General features: G+C 48.4%; 1 protein-coding gene across 1 annotated transcript in view; it reads left to right on the top strand.

Annotated features, from left to right (window-relative positions):
- Window positions 1-12,179, top strand: part of SEC14L1 (SEC14 like lipid binding 1) — a 44,241-nt gene extending 32,062 nt beyond the window's left edge. The window contains exons 9-16 of the mRNA XM_059864716.1: window positions 1,714-1,802; window positions 3,318-3,388; window positions 4,909-5,080; window positions 5,400-5,534; window positions 7,119-7,253; window positions 7,730-7,981; window positions 8,939-9,117; window positions 9,603-12,179. Of these exons, the coding sequence (XP_059720699.1) occupies window positions 1,714-1,802; window positions 3,318-3,388; window positions 4,909-5,080; window positions 5,400-5,534; window positions 7,119-7,253; window positions 7,730-7,981; window positions 8,939-9,117; window positions 9,603-9,708 (1,139 nt within the window). The 3' untranslated portion in view covers window positions 9,709-12,179. The remainder of the gene's footprint in view (window positions 1-1,713; window positions 1,803-3,317; window positions 3,389-4,908; window positions 5,081-5,399; window positions 5,535-7,118; window positions 7,254-7,729; window positions 7,982-8,938; window positions 9,118-9,602) is intronic.
- The last annotated feature ends 7,460 nt before the right edge of the window (window positions 12,180-19,639 follow it).

Below are 19,639 nucleotides of genomic sequence, written 5' to 3'. Positions count from 1 at the left end.
CACCATTTCAGAACTGAGCAGTTCTCTATAATTTAAAACTTTACAGTGGTAGGTTGTTTTTTTAAACCCTCTTTTCTAGTATTGCTCCTTTCCTCCTACATTTGTTAAATGTGCCAAACTTAAGCTGGCTGAATGCTGTGTGACTTTTAGTGCTACAGCAAGGGCAGCAGTGATAATGATGCACCTTGTCTAGAATGAGCTATCAGTGCTAAAGAAAAGTTATTATTTTGGCTTGCAATTAGCACAGATTTCTATACATTTGAATGGCTCTTATTTTGACAGGAATGCTTCAATCTAATGTCTTTTTAAAACCACAAAGCTCTAATGGAATATAAATTGTACAGTGATAACAGAGCACTGTCAGCTGAGAGTCTCCTTCATGTGTCATTTGGGTGGACCAGGGTTACTGAGCTGTTAGTTTGGGTTTGGAGGCATCTGTGTTGGGGGAGGGGGAGGGAGGGAGACCTTCTATGAAGCTTAATAGCAGTTTTTGTTTAGTGTTTCAAAAGCTAAACAGTACATTCCAAGATAAGTGTGTGCCCATGTTAAAATAACATTTTCTTTTAGTCCACTTGATAAAACATAAAACACTGTGAACTTTCATGGGGGCAGTGTCTTTGTCAAATAAATAACTGGCCTTGACTCTGCAGCTTTGGTTGTTTGTTGGTTTTTTTTAATAGTGTGTTTTTTGCAGTTTCTCTCCTTGTGTCCCAAAGGACTTAATGATAACTTGATAACCTCTCTTGCAGCTGTTGGAGGGGAGTGAAGCTGCACAGACAACAGGACTTGAGGGAGATTTTTATGTAGAAAGCTTCATCTTTTTTCTTCTTTTTATATTGTTTGCTAATATATTCCCTTTTATAAACTGGTGATTGTTTAGCCCTGTGTATTAGAACAGATTAAGGAAAGCCCAACAAGTGCATCACAACTTTAGAGGGAGGCCGGGAGCTGTCTTCTACAACTAAAAGCCCAAAATGCAAACTTTGATTATCAATTTCAGCCAACACAGTAATTCACATTAATGTGAATTATCCTGCCAGTGTCAGGCTGCCCCAGTGTGCAGGCTGATTGTGGATGGGCAGGGCTCTAATGCAGAAAGTCCAGCTGAAGCTGATCTCTGGAGCAGGGTCTGTTCTCACCAGGCTAACCTGCATTAGCAGGGCTGTGTGCCAGTGTGCAGTGGCAGAGCTGAGTGTGGCTCCATACAGCAGACTCTGCAGAGGGCAGGCTCTAGGTGAACACTTGGTTTCATTAATTCCCAGATGTCAGGGTAGTTGTTTTTCCAAAAATGTTGCTGTAAACTCTCTAGAGCACTATTGCATCATGTGTGATAAAAGCCTTGGAGCCTTCCTTGCAGCTCTGCAGTTACAGGAAAGCTTCAGTTCATTGGTGTACCTCAGCTGTCCTGGAAGCTAAGAATAGTCTGTGTCATTAATTGTGTATACCAAGGTCTGGAGTGAACTGATGTACTCCAAGTCCTTTGAACTTTCCATGAAGGTCAGGGAGCTATTTCTGAATCAGGGTATGATCATTTTGCAGCTCATTTACAGATAATCTGTTGGTGTGGCTGCACAGAGTGATGTTTATGTTGCCGTCTGCTCTTGATTCTTCCTCGTACAGGGGAGGTTTAACTGTTACGGTTTGTTTCTGTCTGAATTTTTTAGAAGAGCTCTCTCAAATGTCTCCTGCTGTGTGGTTTGTGTCTCTGTGCAGACGGGCGCCCGCTGTACGTGCTGAGGCTGGGCCAGATGGACACCAAGGGCCTGGTGCGAGCGCTGGGGGAGGAGGCCTTGCTGCGCTACGTGAGTGTCCCAAAACAACACAGATTGCAGTCAGAAACCCCCATGAGAACAATGCCAATCACTTGCTTTTGAAATTTTGAAAGTTTAATAGTAATAAAATGGTTATAAAAATAGCAATACAATTAGAGTAATAATAATTTGGACAATATGAGACAACAGAAACAAAGTGTTACGGACGTCCGGGTACCTTTTTCTGGGCAGCACAAAGCCAAAAAAGGACACACGTTAACAGAGGGTTAACCCTTAAAAACAACAGCCTGTTGCATATTCATACATTTCATATATGATGCATAAATTCAATTCAAATACAGGATTCTGTCTGGTCGTTGTCAACTTCTTCCTCTTAATTCTAACAGCATCTCCCTGCCCGAGCAAGGCAGGAAGAAGTACATTTCTCTTGATGAGAGAGCAATAAATTCTTTCTCTGAAAGGTTTAGGTATCCTGTGGCTGCTATCTCAGTGTGAGTCCTTTCTTTGGGAAAAAAAAGTATCCTACATAGCATAGTTTCTATTTTAACACTGTGTTATAACCTACAACTATATTTAACACACTACTTAAGAGAATTAATACAGTATAACTTTCTAACATAACACATATAGTATTCATTTCAATATTTTCAAAAAGCCATTCATAAAATACGCATTTTTCACATCCCAGGTGTTCTCATAATGTTCTCTTGGGGCTGTTTCTCTTCTGCTCCCTTCCTCTGCAGAGCAGTGCAGCCTAACTCCCAAATCTGTTTGGGGGGGAGATTGTACAGGCACTGTGCATTGGTGCAGGCTGCCAGAAAATCAGGCCATGATAGTGTCACGGGTAACATTTCCATCAGTTTTTGTTTGGAATACCTCTGAAAGCCCCTGGAAGCTGTTCCTGGTGTGTTCTGCAGGCTGATGGAAAGGTGGAGTTCCTGGCAGCTCCTGTGGTTACTGATGGGCATTAGCACAGATTCCTCTGCACTTGTGCAGGGCTTCAGACTGCAGTCCCTGCTCTTGTACAGAAGGGAAAATGCCACACTCAGCATTTTGTCAAGCCTGTACTCCAGGGATAAGAATCATGTATTTTTAAAGAAAAAGTGCTTGCCTGTACTTCTCTAAAGTCAGCACTCAGACTGTTACTGTGGATCTGCTCAGCTTCCAAGCAGAAAGCTGGCAGAATTTCAGGTTTGAACTAACTTTTTTTGACTCCTAGTAATGACAGGCGCAGCCATAGTGACTGTTAAAAACAGGGAGTGGATTTTATTTTTCTCTCCTAGTAGCCTTTCCAAGCAGACACTAACTTTTGTTTGCTTGCCCTAGTTCTGTTTCAAGGTTACTTTCTGTGATTTCAAAGGGGACTTCAATTTATGAGTAATTAAGGGTATTTGTAGTGGTTTCTAATGAATTCTTTGGCAGGGGGGAAAGTTTATGTTGGTTTGATCCTGTAGTTTCAATTAATCTTTGGATCTAGACATATTTCTTTATCTTATCTACTGAATTTGAGGCTGTCTTTTCTAAACCCCTCTCTTTTTTGTGCAGGTTCTTTCAATAAATGAGGAAGGGCTGAGGAGATGTGAGGAGAATACAAAAGTATTTGGCAGGCCAATAAGGTAAAGTCTGTTCTGTGGGAATGAGCTGCTTTCATTGGATGTGGGGGGGAAAATGTCAGGCAGTGGAACAAGCAGAGGGTAGGCTGTGTCTCACATGCAGGTACAATCATGCAGTTAATTAAGAGCCTCCCCAATTAGAGGTACTGGAGGGAATGTGCCTGGGGAAGCCTGAGGGACACACATCACCTGCCCCAGCAGCTTTGCTCTTGTGCTCATAATGGTTCTGTTGGGGCTGTTTCTCTTCTGCTCCCTTCTACTGCTGGGTGTGTGCAGAGCACTGCATCCTAATTCCCAGATCTGTCTGTGGGGGAGATTTTACAGGCACTGGGCATTGGTGCAGGCTGCCAAAAAAATCAGGCCATGATAGTGTCAGGAGTAACAGTTCTAGTAGTTTAAGGTGTGGCTTCTATGTCACTTGTTTATCCATGACTCCAAGGCTCAGTGCACTCAGTTCTGGTCTGCATTCTCCATTTATTATGTGTGGCTCCTCAGCTGTTGATCCAAGGTGAGGTCATGAGGCTCCTGTAAAACCTGGGATCTAGTTTTCCAGGTCCTGGCATGACTTCATGTCAAGTTCAATCAAAAGTGGTTTTCTAGCCCATCTTGAAGTCATTCTTGGGGTCACTTGTGAAAGTGGTAACTGCAAAATGGATTTAAAGGCATGGAATGAAGGCAGGACCAGCCCTGAAAATATGCCATGTTTCTTGAACTCTCTCCAGTGTCCTTCCCCTAATCTGTAAGGTCCAGGGTGTGGGGTGTGCCTGCTTATCATTTCTGTCACAGACCTTGCTGCCCAAGCTCCCCACAGGAGGTCAAATCTAAGGGAGAGGTCTCATGTGTTTATAGCTGAATGGTGCTGCCCACTGCATCTTCATTTGGAGCCATAATCCTAAAGGGCTGTGTATTAAACATTTAAAGTGAAACAAAGAAGGGTTTGGTGTTTCATAGAAGCCTTATGCATAATGTAATGGCTGCTGGCTGGTGCAGCACAGCTGTAAATTTTGAATTCCTGCCCAGGGCAAGACCTGAACTTGGAAAGAAACTGAAACACATGCTGCAGCTCAGTGGTTAGTATTAAGAACATATCTCTTCCTATAGAAAAAGCTTCCTTCCCTGAGATCTGACAACAGAATTAGCTGTGACATGTATTGGCACTGTTGTGCAGTAGAAAATCTGCTCTGTGAATGTCAAATTACTTCAGAGCAGCATTGTGGTCACTTAAATGATCTCCCAGTAAAAGCAATGCTTTTATCTTTGGCTGACTGTTGACAGGATCTTTTTTTGGCTTCATAGGAACTGAACTTTTCTCTGGAATTTAAAATGTCTGTAGGGGAGTGTGCAGAGTGATCACTGCACACCCCTTAAACTCCAGTGTCTACAGGCAGCACAAAGCAAGGAGGTAAAACAGAAGAAACCAAAACATGCAGAGGGTCCCCACATTTCAGGGTGTTGGGCACTTGCATAAGCAAAGAGAATTATGATGTTACTGAGATTTTTCTTTTTGTCTCTCTCAAATTCAGCTCTTGGACCTGTCTGGTAGATCTGGAAGGCTTGAACATGAGGCATTTATGGAGACCTGGTGTCAAGGCCTTGCTGAGAATCATCGAGGTGGTTGAAGCCAATTACCCTGAGACCTTGGGTCGTCTGCTTATCCTAAGAGCACCTCGAGTATTCCCAGTTCTCTGGACACTGGTATGTGTATAATCCAAGGTGTTCCTCAGTTCTCAGTTCATAAAAGCACTTCAGAGATCAGGCTGCATGTGCAGTAAATGTTGCCATTTGGGAGCATGTCCTTTATATAGGATTCCTGGAGTGGATTAAAAACCACCACCTAAGAGCCTGATTACACAGTTGGTTAATTTGGCTTCTTTGTGGTGTGGACTTTGCATAACCAGGGTGGTAATGCTCAGTGTGATCAAAACTGATTTCTTCAAAATTGACTTGAAAACAATGTAAATTGTCTTGAGAAAAACGTGAGGGCCTGATGTGTTCTGTTTTTCTTTCTTTGTAGGTTAGTCCATTCATTGATGACAACACCAGAAAAAAATTCCTTATTTATGCTGGAAATGACTATCAGGGTCCTGGGGGACTGCTGGATTACATAGATAAAGAAATTATCCCTGATTTCCTTGGTGGAGAGTGCATGGTATGAATATAAACTATTGCATATAGCAACTTACTTGTGGGTTTTTTAATTATTATTTTTCCTCTCCTTGAAGCAAAGAAGTCTTTAAGTACAGAGTGATTGCTGGTGTAGTTTGGAGGTGGGGGCTATGGTGTAGGATTCCAGGCTCAGTGCTGTTTTCTGGATCCACTTTAAAAAGAACAGTGCAGTGCTTCTCTTGGATGAATATCTTGATCAAATACCTTATCAAAACAGCTAAAAACCACAGTCTGTTCCCTGGAAAGTTCAGGCAAACATGGTAGCAGAGCTCAGAGCAAGAGCTGTCACCACCAGCTGATCCAGAGAGTCTGTGTCACCTTAAAATCTGATCCCGTAAGGAGCCCAAGGAGCATGTGGCACATCTGCTAAGAGAGCTCAGCAAACAGCCCAGTCTCCCCACACAGAGTGTGCAGTTACCCCCAACAAACCAGAAAAGTGGTTTTACTGCAGGATACTGTAAATTCTCAGTCCCTTGTCACATGCCTTTGACAATGCAGCTGTTTCCTGCCTGGACCTTGGGTGTCAGTTGGACCTGGCATTTAACATCTCACTGGTAATCTAAGGTTTCTTTCACGTGTAATGCTTTTGACTGGGTGTGTTCTCAGCCCCTGTGCACTCTCTAGATTAATTTCTGTACCATTCTTGAAAATTCATCTGTGTCAGTTCCAATAGAGTCTCAAATGATAATGAAGTACAGTTGGATGTGTTGGAGTAGAGCATGTGTTTATCTCCAGTGGGCTGGTTTTTGTTGCAGCAGTGGCTTTCAGTGTTATCTAATTTGGAGTTTAAAGCTGGCAAAATCCACTGCTTAAGTAAGCAAAAGTGAATGTTACCAGAAAGCAAATTGCTACAATACTTCCTGCTAGTTACAGGCAGTCTCTCTCTCTTCTTTACTTCTGGGTATTTGAACAAAAATTACTTCTCTGAGATCTTTTCAATTCTCTGTTGTAATTCAGTTACCAAACACTTCTACTTCCCCAGACACTTCTGTGGAACCTGTTGTCAACTTCATTGCTACAGGCTTCTTAAAACAGAAATTTACTTAGGGAAGTTGTGTAATCACTTCCAGTTCTGAGCTGTCAGACAGCTGTAACTTCAAAACTGTTAATTTTCCTGGCTGCAGTATATTTTTACCTGCTTGTAAACTTTTTGTATCTGCCCACTATCCATCCTTAAATTTAGCTACCACTGTTCTTTCAGGTCACTGTAGCTCTATTTTTCAGACTTAGTCACTGTTGCCACTTCCCTCAGGATTCTGAAGTGCCTCCCATCTTTCTTCAGTGTTAAGTGGTGTAAATGATAATTACAGCCTTTGCACAGTCCCTTTCTGGGGTGCTGGCTGTTGTGTATGTAAAAGATCTGTTCCCCTGGTCTGCAGTTCTGCAAACACCTCACCCAGATAATTTGAAAAATAATTACCTATGCATCATGCACAAGCTATAAAATTACTTTCAGATTATTCCCTTCTCCAGAATATTGCTGAATGTTTGTTTCTGAAGCTGGAAGGCAGAGAATATGATGGGATGGTCACAGGAGATAATTTTTAATGGGTTTTTTTTGTTTTAGTGTGAAGTACCAGAGGGTGGGCTGGTTCCCAAGTCCCTCTACCGGACAGCAGAAGAGTTGGAAAATGAAGACATCAAGCTTTGGACTGAAACAATCTACCAGTCTGCGAGTGTCTTCAAAGGAGCTCCACATGAGGTACAGCTCCAGCTGCCCTTTGCCTTCATTTTCATCTCAGCCCTCTGCTCTGAGCTCAGTCTCTTGGCCTGGCAATGCTTTATTGCTTGTTTATTTAGCTCCTGTGCTTCCACCTTCTGGAGCTGGTGCATGGTGATGCTTTAGTAGCTGAAGTTTGTGATTGTTCCTCCTGTTATTTTGTTGCCATTTAGAGGATATCACTGGTTTTCATTCTATTCAAAGCCATGTTCTTCTAAGCAAAGCAAGCAAACTTCTCAGAGGCTGCTTGAAAGTTTCTGAAAGTAAGAAGAATAGGCACCCCCATCAGGGGGGAATTTGTATCCGCAATGCCTTTTTTTTTGGACTATTAAAAAGCCTTTTTAAGAGTAGAAACTAAGCCCAGCAATAAAAAAGCTCTGTTCTTTGTCTTTTTTTTCTGTAGGAGTTTGTTTTTAGTGAGCAAATTGCTGTTGTCTAATGTGTCTTTCCTGCCTCAGGTTCTCATCCAGATCGTGGATGCCTCGTCGGTGATCACGTGGGATTTTGACGTGTGCAAGGGCGACATTGTTTTTAACATCTTCCATTCCAAAAGAGCCCCACAGCCTCCCAAAAAGGACTCTCTGGGAGCTCACAGCATTACATCTCCTGGTGGGAACAACGTCCAGTTGATAGACAAAGTCTGGCAGTTGGGGCGTGACTACAGCATGGTGGAATCTCCCCTGATCTGCAAAGAAGGGGAGAGTGTGCAGGTGAGGCAGGCAGAGCCCCTGTGGGGGCAGATGGAGCCCACACTGCCTGTTCTTACTCACAGCACTGATGACTGAGTGGGGGTGACTCAGTGCTGGGCTTGCTTTTGGCCAGCATTCAGCTGCCGTTCCAGGCTGGGTGCTGCAGGGAGCAGGGATGGGATTTATGTGGGATCTGCTGGGAGGGGAAGTTGCATCAGGTCTGCTAGGGACTGAGATGGATCAGCAAGGAACATCCAGAAAGTAACAAAACATGCATGGGGCTGTAATTCTGACAGTTATTTACTGAAGCAAATATTCTGTGTTTGAGGAATATCACAGTGCCTGCCCTCAGTAAAAGAAGGCTGGAAATCAAGGCTGAGCTTCTGTGTGTTTGCCCTCTGATGGGCAGTGTAAGAGCTCCTGATGGCCAAAGCTCCTGAAGGATTTTTTATGCCATTTACAATGTGTCCTTAATTCCAAGTTTGATATGACTTGCAGGATGGTTATAGTCACACACTGCCACTGCTCTTCCTGTTGATTTGGAATGAGTCAAACAGCCTCTGAAAAAGCAGCTCCTTAAGTCACCAAGATGGAAATGCTAAACTGGAAATATGGGCAGTGACCTCTTAAACTGTGAGGCAGAAGCCTTGACTGCTCTTTTCACAGTCTCAAAGGACAGCTGTGAATGAAAATAAATTGAAAAATGGATATTGTTTTTAAGCAGAATTTGTCCTTTCAGCATATTAAATCCTAACCCCTCAACACTGTGGAACTGCTGGTGCTTCATTCCAGATTTGATAAGGATGTTGTGTGGGGGGAGTCTCCCAGCACTGCCATTTAGCTGAGGAGCTAAAATTTTAGCATTGGGCAAAAAATCTGGGCATGTAGGCACCTTTTCTAGGCTTAGAAAAGTAAAGTCAAGCCTACAAATCTCTGCTAACCTAGTTACTTTTTGATTTTTGTTGTGTCTGTTTGCAGGGCTCCCATGTGACCAGGTGGCCTGGCTTCTACATTTTACAGTGGAAATTCCACAGCATGCCTGCTTGTGCTGCAACCAACCTGCCTCGTGTGGATGATGTGCTGGCATCTCTACAGGTGTCCTCTCACAAGTGTAAAGTCATGTACTATACAGAAGTGATAGGATCTGAAGATTTCAGGTATGTCTGGCCAAGGGCAGCCAATGTCAAACCTTCACCTAAATGTCAGCTTCACTTAAATACAAGTAAATTGTGAGGGCCTTAAAAAGCTGCACACACTAATTTATAAAAGGGATTAGTTACTTGTCTGGTGGCAATATCACTGGTCACTGGGCTCTGCTTTGAGAGCCTGTTGGGCTTGGCAGGTTGTCCTGTAGAAGGAATTGCAATTCAAATTCCAGTTGTTGAATTTCATTTTCTGCCAGTGGAGGAACTTGACTGAAATTAAATCTCTGTCTCTTTGAACAGCATCTGTTTTTTGAAAGAGGTGCAGTGTCCTCATTGCTTTTTGTGGTGAGGCAGAAAAGCTTTTGAGTATCTGCACCAAAGCTGTTGCTTGCTTTTCAGTGTGCAAACAAATACTGTATAGATACAGAGCAGAAATCAAAATCTTTGTGTGTTCTGAAACTTAAAACTGCTTTCTTCTTTTTCTTTTTCCTCTGCAGGGGATCTATGACCAGCCTTGAATCAAGCCACAGTGGATTCTCCCAGCTCAGTGCTGCCACCACCTCCTCTAGCCAGTCCCATTCCAGCTCCATGATTTCCAGGTAGTGCCACAACAGCTGAAAAGCAAATGGATGTGATGGCTGGACCCTCGCCCGTGGCAGCTGACTGCAATACAGCATATTCAACTGGCAATTGTGCAAAAAAACCCCACCCCAAAAAGCCTTTTATAGATAGTAAAGTAGCTGTTTGAATTTTACACTTAGTGGTTTTGATCTTTGTTAGATCCAACAGCTTGTCTCTTAACTTTAACCCTTTTTCCTAAATCAGCCATAAATATTTTTGCAAGTGTGCTTGCACAAATCCTAACTCTGAACACAAGGGCTCTTACTGAAAAGGAAAAACAACCAGTGCATCAGTTAAGAATGATTTCTTTTTTTTAACTGTATAGATGTTAAAAAGGGAAAAAGAAAAACCCTACCAAAAATGCTCCGTAGTGCATTAGAGATCAACTGCAAGTCTCCTGTCAGGACATTTCTTGCCATCCTGAGAAATCCCCTGTGATATTCCAGTGCTGCAAACTGTTCTCCTGTTGCCACTAATGATGTCCAAGACAAAGAACAGCAGTTGCTGGATACTTGACTTTGTGAGTCCATTTTTTTCAAAGCATGCCCACAGAGCTGTGGCCAGGCTGTAACACTGAATATATCTTTTGTATGAGCACATTTCTGGGGAATTTGAGCTCTGGGTCTTGCTGGGTTAAAGCAATTTGTTCTTTCCTTGGATTTGTGCATGGAGCACTGTGGAGAGAGAGGTGGAGAGCAGGCTCTCCCTTGCTGTGTCACTCTGGGCTCATCCAGAGCTGCTCTGAGCTTCTGTTCCCAGCCCTGTGCTGGAGCTTCCTTCACTCTGCTTCCTTAGTGCATTCCAAGCAATGGATTTTACTGAGATTCTCTTCTTGTCAGGAATTTATGCAGAGGTTCAGTTGATGCTTAAAGCAGTTTGAAGGAGGTGTGGCTTCCATCCTTCCTGAGCACTTCAGCCTTCCTGTGGGCAGGGAGCACAGAGATCTTCCCTCTGAGTGGTACAGGAGAAGATATTTAAGGATTTTCTCCACCATTTTCACTACTGCCACTGCCAGAGGTGATCTGCCATTTGGGATTCTGTCCCTGTTGGCCAGGGATTTGGGATTTGCCATCTGGGATTCTGTCCTTGTTCCAGGCCCAAGCTGGACCCTTGCTGAACTCTGTTCAGGTGTTCTTCTCTCTCCAGCCCTCTCTCTATGCACAGCAAAAGGCTCCAAAGACTGAACTGTCAGACAAACACAAACCACACCTGGCAATGGAGCAGAGATTTTGGTCTGAAATGCAGCAAGATTGGCACAGTTAGACCCTTCTTGATCTTTCCTTAGCCTTGCTAGAGCTGAAATGTCCATGCAGGCACAAGGAGCTTCCGTGCTGGCTGCAGCGGGTCTGGCTTGTGTAAGTCGTGGAGGAGCTTCAGGAGGTGTTGCACTGGGAAAGCAGAACTCACCCGAGATTCTGGATCCCCTGCCTGAGGAATGCTGGTTCTGAGCTCGATGTGAAGATTTTTCATGCCTGCAGAGCTCTGGAGAGGCAGGTGGCAGACCCCTGACAGCAGCTCTGCTGCAGCCCTGTTCTGGCTGTGGCACGTGGCAGAGCTGACAGGTATTTTAGTAAGAGAGGTGCTCAGAGACCAACCTCCTTAAACTGAACCAAATGGATCTTTTAGGACTCAGAAGCTGAAGATGGAGGTTAGGGACACAAGTCACTGCTTTGGTGTCACACAGCTCCCCCCCACTGTACAGCAGCCTGCACAGGCTGTGGCTCCAGGGCTGCTCCCAGGAGCTCTGCCCCTATTCCTGACCCCAGGAGCCAGCCTTGCAAGCACAGGGAGTGCAGCTGGAGCACAGTGAGGTTCACCTGCTGACACTCATGACACTCACTCATTCACCAGGCTGAAAGGGCTGAAGATGGTCCCTTTCTCTCTCTCTCTCAGATGGTGATTTTGCTGACAACTCTAAAGAATCTGCTCCATTCAGCACTCCACATCTGTCCAGGTGTCTGCCTTTGTACACCTTTTTGAGTTGCAGTACCTTTTCAAGTCTGAAGATCTATATTTTTGTTTTTCACTTGAGCTGGCTCAAAAGTGGCACTTTGGGTTTTTCCTGCTTTTGATCTTAACACATCATTTAGAGCTCAAAGCACATTACAGCACAAACAACCAGGGAGATAAAATTCCACAAAAACAATAGTTAATCTTCCTGTAAGCAAAGTGCTGTGGCAATATGACTTGATCACTGCAGTCCAACTAAATTTCCCATACCCTGGTCTTTCTCTGTGTGATACTGCTCTTCCTTCTCTCAGCCAGTGACTCTTCTGGTGGCACCTTTCCTGTTATCAGTGTCCTTCACGTCCCTGTCCCTCCTCATGAACTGCATATCAAATTCTGTAAATGTTTTGTATACATAATACCTCATTCTTGGTAATAAAATACAGATAGTCTTTAAAAGATTTTTTTATTGTTATCAATAAATGTTAACTGTTTGGAAAAAAAAAGGGAGGGAAGTGTCTTCATTTCATTCATCTGCTGCAAAGCTGCTGGGTTATTTTACGTGCTGGATTCAGGTCTGCCAGTGCTGGGTGAGGGAGGAGCTCCTTGGCTGCCCCCACCACTGACACCTCAGGCAGGAGGCCCAGACAGTCACACTCAGGAAATGAAGGTTTTTAATTAGTAGAAGTAGAATAAGCTTCAGCTATTTTAGAAACAGGAGCCAATAAACGTCAAACTGGGTTTTCTAACTCCTGGAGCTGGAGCAGAGGCTACAGCATGTTTATGGTTGGTCTTTCAAATTTGATCCAAGCTGTGAAGTTTCTCTAAATGAGAATCTTTGACCATGGTCATGGAGGTCTGTCAGCAAGACCAGATGGCTGCCTGACCTACTTCAAGCTTTAGCATGTGGTCAATATTTCTATGCCAGCACGTGGTAATGGACCAACTCTCAGCTGCTCAGGAGTGCAGCAGTCCTTGAGAAGGTGTTGTGCAAGGAGGTGGCTTTGCTGGTCAGCTGGGCTGTGCCTGGAAACGAGGGAGAGCTGCCCTTGTGGCCAGTGCCCCTCTGAAATGGCAACTAAATAAACCTGAGCCTCAGCCCCTGCTTGAGCTGGGCAGGGGATAATGGTGCAGGCCAGGGCTGCAGCAAACAGCTCCTCTGGGAGAGGTGTCAGTCTGAAGTGTGCGGTTTGGGCTTTTATTTACTTATTTATTTATTTTAAATATGGATTTTTATGAGACAAAGCAAAACTGAAAGAAATTTCACCTCCTTTTTTTTATTCCCACCAGCATTCCCTGTCTCCCCTCAAAGCTGAGGGCTCCCTGTATAGTTTCTACTTTAACATCATGTTATAACCCAAAACTATATTTAACACACTACTTAAGAAAATTAATACAGCATAACTTTCTTACATAACACATATAATATTAATTTCAATATTTGCAAAAAGCCAATCATAAAATACACATTTTTCACAGGGGGAAGGAGTGAGCCCAGCACAGCATCCCAGAAGCTGTTTCCCAGGGCGGGGGCTGCTTTGTGCTGCCGGGAGAGACAAAGCCAAAGTCATCAGCAGCCAGCTCTATTATTCAGGTTCTAAAAGAAAAATTTGCCATCTCCTGGGTTTTCTTGGAAGGGCAGGAAAACACTTAGGTTATTTTGCTAACTCATGCTGGTGTAAGGGTTTGGATGCTGAGGAATAAAAGGTTGGGATTTTGCAACTGGTTTTATTCCCTTCCCTACGAGCCCTGCTGCACTCCTCCCACTTTGTGCCATCAGCCTTGGTCCCCCGTGGTCCCCTCGCAGCCACAGGCCAAGGGGAGCAGGGAAGGGACCCTGGATTTGGGGCCTTTCCCCTGTGTGCACAGGAGGGGAACCAGAGAGACAGAGCTGGGGCTCCCCCAGCCCTCCTCCTGCCCTAACAAACCCACAGAGAAATAAACCTCAAGCTTTTCTTGGCGCCGATGGAGCCTTCCCTTGTGCTGTGGGGTGACCTTAGCAGGGCACTTCTGCTGGGGTGGGGAGCCTGAGGGGAGTCCTGAATCCCAAAATCCCTCAGGTGGGGCTTGGGATTTGCTGTGACCCCAGCACTGCCCCACACCTGGGGTCTGTGCTTTGAAACGTTGGCAAAGAAAAGGGAAAATGAAGGAGAGGAAGGAGAGAAAGAGGAACCAGGGAAGAAGAAAAGGAAAAAGGAGTTAATGTCACACAGCCTGCAACAAAAAAAGGTGCAGGGCAGCCCCAGCCCCTGGTTTGCACACTCCCACTTCTCCTAAGGCATTTTGTGCAGGAAACATCCAGCTGGGTGCTGAAGGGCAAGTGCAGGGGGGACCCTGTGTGACCTCCACAGAAGATCCATGGCCCAGCCCAGGATCAAGGTCTGGATCTGTGTGTGGTCAGTGGCTCACCCACATGTCACCCCACAGCCCAGTGTCCCCCGCTGACCCCACAGACCCCCGGGGGAGGGGGAACAGGGTGAGGCCAGGGCCATGCTGAGCCCATCCAGGGGGGTCCCAGCTCTGCCCTGTGCCCCCAAACCCACCGTCTGTCACCCCTGGTACTGTGGGGCACCCACGGGGGATAGCGGGCACGAACCCACCCACCCAAGCCCTGCGTGTAGGACGGAGGGTAACGGGCTGGGGGAGACCCCCGGGGGGAATTTGGGGCCGTGCTGTGCCCAGGGACAGCGCAGGGACACGGGGCGGACCCAGCACCAGCCCCACTAGATGGTGCCAGCAGCCCACGCACGGCCCCGGGCACCCGCCCCGCCGGGGGACACTGTCCCTGCTGTCCCTACTGCCACCCTGGACACTGTCCCTGCTGTGCCCACTGTCCCTGCTGCCGGGGGGACACTGTCCCTGCTGTCCCCACTGTCCCTGATGCCACCGGGGACACTCCCTGCTACAAGGGAAGGACACTGTCCCCACTGTCCCCACTGTCCCCACAGTCCCTGCTGCTGAGGGGACACTGTCACTGCTGCACTGTCCTTTGTGCCACAGGCTTGGCATGGAGCTGGGGCTGGAGCACTGGTCAATACTGGGAGCCACAAGCAGGGCAGGGGACCCCTGTGTGACATCCCCTACCTCTGATGCCTTGAGAAGGCTGACCCAGAAAAGAAGCTGGACAGAGTTAAAGAATAAAGCAGGGATTTATTCAAAGGCCTCTCCTCCATGGATCCACCTTGGGCAGCACAAGAGCCCAGCCAGGGCTGCACCCAAGATGAACCAAAATGGCCCCAAAATGCACGGCCGGGCACGGGGTCTCTCCCTGGGATCAGCTCTGCTCCATTTGCACCTTGCAGTTCATTGTCCCATCCCAGCTTTGGCCCTTCCAGTCCCACCCTGCTTGTTTTTCTCTCTCCAGCCCACAGGGTTTGTGCTCCTGGGCTGAGATTTGGATCATTTGTCCTTGGTGCCCAGCTGGAGCAGGAATTGTTTTGTCTCCCTGCTCTGTGCACAGAGCTCACCATCCCCTGATATGAAGCTCAGACCCACCCACTAAAGCAGCACAGAATGTGAAAAACATAAAAGCCAAAACCTGAGGCATCACCCCCAGCAAGGACAGCACATCATTCAAGGAGCAGCTGCCACTCCAGACCACAGGGTGCTGGGCTGGGACACTCCCAGTTCCCCCCAGCCCCTGTTCCTGTGCCCTGCGCATCCCAGAGGATGCTGCACTGACCTCCAGGCACCATCCTGGCTGTGGGTTTGCCCTCCAGCTGCTGAGAATCTTCCTGAGCAGTCACCATCTCCCAAGAGTCCTGAGAAACTTAATCACCACTGGAGAAAACCCTTGAGGATCTGCTGAGAGAAACGCTGTAGAAGTGAAAAAAATATCCTGCTAATTTCTTGGCTCCAGTATGGATTGGCCCACGAGCTGCAGTGGGCTGTATCCAAACATTGAATTTTAATTATGAGCAGGATTTCACCAGGGACAGTGAGATGAGAAAAGGAGCAAGCCAGTGAAAAAGATGGAAACTGAAAATGTAAGTTCTCCCAAAAAAAGAGCCTTGAAGCTCTTTTTTTGAAGCCTTTGTTTAGCAAAATAAAATTTCTCTCAAGCATTTTTGCCTTTGCATAGTTATTTATTATAGTAATATTTATTGCTGTAACATACTGCCTCTTCCTGGAGGTGCTGACACAGCAGCCAAGAGGGGGGGAGGACCCTCAGGTCCAAAATGTGTGTGGCAGAGCAGGGAGGGCAGGACCTGCTCCCGTCCCCATGGCTGGCACTGGCACTGCCAGCTCCCAGGGGCTTTTCCAGCCTGGGGAGTGATGGGCAGGGCAGGGCATCCCCTGTGCCATTCACATTCTCTGGAAAAATCCCTTTGCCCAGGAGTTTTCTCCTGGGAAGCTGAGAAGCCTCAAAGAAAAGGAAAACAATTCTTATCTCATTTGCTTCTCCTGTGGAATGTGTTTGGAGATTGTTTACCCACAGGTGATTGTTCCATTGCATTCTGCTGGGAGTTGTTTTCACTCTTTGGCCAGTCAGGGCTCTGGAAAGAGTCACGAGTTTTCATTATTATCTTTTTAGCATTGTGTAAGTATCCTTCCTGTTTTCTTTAGTATAGTTAGTATAGCATTCTTTAATATATATGGTATCATAAAATAATAAATTAGCCTTCTGAGAACATGGAGTCAGATTCACATAACTGCCTTCATCGTGACATTCCCAGCAATACAATATCCCTCCTTGGAGTTTCTGCCGTTCCCTGCACACAGCTCCAGCTGCTCTGGCCACATCCCAGCAGAGCTGCAGAGCCCACCTGTGTGCAGGAAGGGGCTGCAGTGAATGCAGCCCTGAAGGGGCTGTGCTTGCTCCAGGGATGTCCCTGAAATCCGTCCCCAGGCACTGATGGATGTTCCACAGCAGCTCTCAGAGACCTCCTCCCATCGCAGTTTGTGCCAGCAGAGCTCTCCCAGGCTCACACACCCCCTGAGTGTGCAGCCCCTGCCTGGCTCCAGAGGGTGAGGCTGCCCAGGACCTGCCAGGACGAGGTGCCCAGGCCAGGCTGTGGCCACACTTGGCCACTGGCATCAGCCCAACACCACGTGCCCACCCTGGGCTCTGCCCCACCCAGAGCTGACACATTTGGGTGGGGGGCCCTGCAGGACCCCAGCTCCCACTGACACCCAGAGCAGACCCAGGCAAAGCAGCCTGGAGGTTCTTCTTGCTGGACAGGAGTCACTCTCGGGGTGAAGGCTCCCAGGGCAGCTCTGACCACACAGGGGAGCCAGCTGCAGATGGAAGCTGCCTCCACACGGTTTCCCCTAAAAAATCCTATTTCCTGAGCATTCCTGGGGCCCATTTCTCCATCATCCATTCCAGCAGCCCCTCTGCAGCCTTCCCCCAAGAGCAGCCAGGACACAGTGGCACAATTACACTGCTGGCCTGAGGCAGCCTTGGGCAGTCACACCCCCGGGTGTTTATTCATCCTTCACAAGAATTTAAAAAGAAAGGGAGCAGGGAAGGATCATGTGAGGTGCCCCCAGGAGGGCTCAGGAACAGCATCCCTGGGAATGGTGCTGGCCTCTCCTGAGGGAGCAGGGCTCAGGAACAGCATCCCTGGGAATGGTGCTGGCCTCTCCTGAGGGAGCAGGGCTCTGCTCTGGGGACAGGGATGGGCTGCTGGCACTGCACAGAGCCTGGCACAGGACCTGCAGTGGAGCTGCTGGATAACGAGGAGGGGATGGGTGTTAATTAGCTAATTAGGGACAGTAGGAATGAGGCAGGTCAGGGCACCAGGTTCCTGGAAAGCTGCTGGAGTTTGTGTCACACTGGGGAGCTGGGGGTGCCTGCAGCCCCCCCAGGTCCGTGGAGGGTGGTCAGGGGACACCATCAGCCCCTCCTCCAGCCTGCCCCAACAGCAGCACTAACCCACCCCCGAGGATGGGAAGCCAGCCCAAGGAGCCCAGAAAGGGAGGACAGAAAGGCCGTGGGGACCTGGGGTGACATCTGGCACACTCACACCGACCCCCAGGAGGGCCAGGGGAGCGGGACCGTCCTGGGCCGGGCGGGGCCAGGTGGGGACGGGGCAGGCGGGACCTCGGGGCTCTGCCAGGCCGGGGTGTCACAAGCTGCCGGCTCCTGCCGTGCCCCAGGGAGCCCCCACGGCAGCCCGGAGGTGCTGCCGGGTCTGTGGTCCCCGGGAGAGGCTGTGGGAACGCTGCTGGCAAGGACCAACCCCGGCGGAGCAAGGGGAAAAGCTGCTGCCTTCATCTCACAAGTTTTGGTCTCCTGGTTCAGGGAGGGCAAAGTTGTACAGCTCAGCTGTCTGTGATCTGCAGCTCCGCGGGAATCACTTCCAAAAGAAAGTGTTTTCAGCTTGGAGCTGAGGGCAGAAGGATGCTGGAGCTGAACCTGTGCCAGGCTGCAGCAGGGCTCATTAGGGTGCATTTAACCCCTTGACAGTGTGAATGCTTTTCCTGCCCTGCTTTATAAGGAATTTTGCAAGGATTTTATGCTTTCTAAAGTGCAGGTCCCCAGGGGCTCAGGCAGTGAGGTCCCACCGGCCTTGGAGCAGCATCCCTGCCTGGGAGGAGCATCTGTCTTGGTTTGAACAGACAGGTGTCTGCTAAGGAAGGCAGGAGTCTCCCCTGAAATGGAAAATGTAAACCCCCTCGCTCTGAATTATTATAATTTTGAAATAAAGGGGCTCTCAGCCAAAGATGTGGGAATAGGAATAAGAGTTCTTTATTTGGGAAGAAAATAAAAATAAAATAAAAAATGCAGTAGTATAAAATAACACAGAGTCAGAACGGGAGCTGAGCCCCTGTGTGTCAGGGTGGTGGCACAGTCCCATCCCAGGGGGGCTCAGGGTGGTGGCACAGTCCCATCCCAGGGGGGCTCAGGGTGGTGGCACAGTCCCATCCCAGGGGGGCTCAGGGTGGTGGCACAGTCCCATCCCAGGGGGGCTCAGGGTGGTGGCACAGTCCCACCCCAGGGTGGCTCAGGGTGGTGGCACAGTCCCACCCCAGGGTGGCTCAGGGTGGTGGCACAGTCCCATCCCAGGGGGGCTCAGGCTGGTGGCACAGTCCCATCCCAGGGGGGCTCAGGGTGGTGGCACAGTCCCATCCCAGGGGGGCTCAGCCCTCCTGCAGTGCCAGCTGTGGTTCTGCTGGAGCAGGGATCCTGCACAAGGGGGGAGTTTTCCTCTGGAGCTCCAGGGCTGCTGGAGATGGGCCTGCTCTCCCCAGCCCTGCAGCCAGGCTGCCTGGGGGCAGGACAGCAGCCGTGTATTCAAACATGAGCTTTACAGAGCTCCTGTATTCCCCCCGTGTATAGAAATACATTTACAGGGGGAAATGGAGGGAGTGGGCTCTAAACGAGGCAGGACAGAGCAGGCAGCAGTGAGAAGCTCCCTGGACACCCTGAGCTCAGCAGGGCATTGCCCTTTGCTCAGTGCCGGCCCGGTGGCTTTGCCATCAGGGTTCTGTTCTGCACAAACACCCCCAGGTGTGTGCACAGCCCTCACTCCAGGTGAGCACAGCCCCCCCTGCATCCCAGCCCCTGCCTGAGGCTCAGCCCTGGCCTCGGGGCACACATTCTGTGCCATCTGGAGCGTGCAGCAAGTCCAGCTGATGAGGCAGAGGATTGCCAACCTCATCTGGCTGTGTCAGGTCACCCCGCCCGGCTGGCGCTGTCACATGGGCCGGGACAAAGACAAAGCCTCGCCTTTGTTTGCTGCTCCTTGGGCACCGCAGCGGCCCGGGCAGCGTGAGCTCACCCTAGGCTCGGTTTGTCTTCATGCTAAACCCTTCCTGGAGATGTCAGCTGCCAGAACGTGTCATTTCTGCTTCATGGCGCTGCCTCGGCGCCGCACGGTTGTGACAGAGTGACAAACGGCAGCAGCCTTGGAGGAACGGAGCGTCTGGAGGCTCTGAAACGAGCTGAGCTGGGCTGGGCTGGGCTGAGCCAGACACGGTGACTCTGAGGGGCTGGGGGTGCCCGTGGAGGGGGGGACCG

Source organism: Haemorhous mexicanus, chromosome 20, assembly GCF_027477595.1.
Source record: "Haemorhous mexicanus isolate bHaeMex1 chromosome 20, bHaeMex1.pri, whole genome shotgun sequence".
Lineage (NCBI taxonomy): Eukaryota > Metazoa > Chordata > Aves > Passeriformes > Fringillidae > Haemorhous > Haemorhous mexicanus.
The sequence above is the reverse complement of the archived record's forward strand: the minus strand, read 5'-3'. Positions and strand labels throughout refer to the sequence as shown.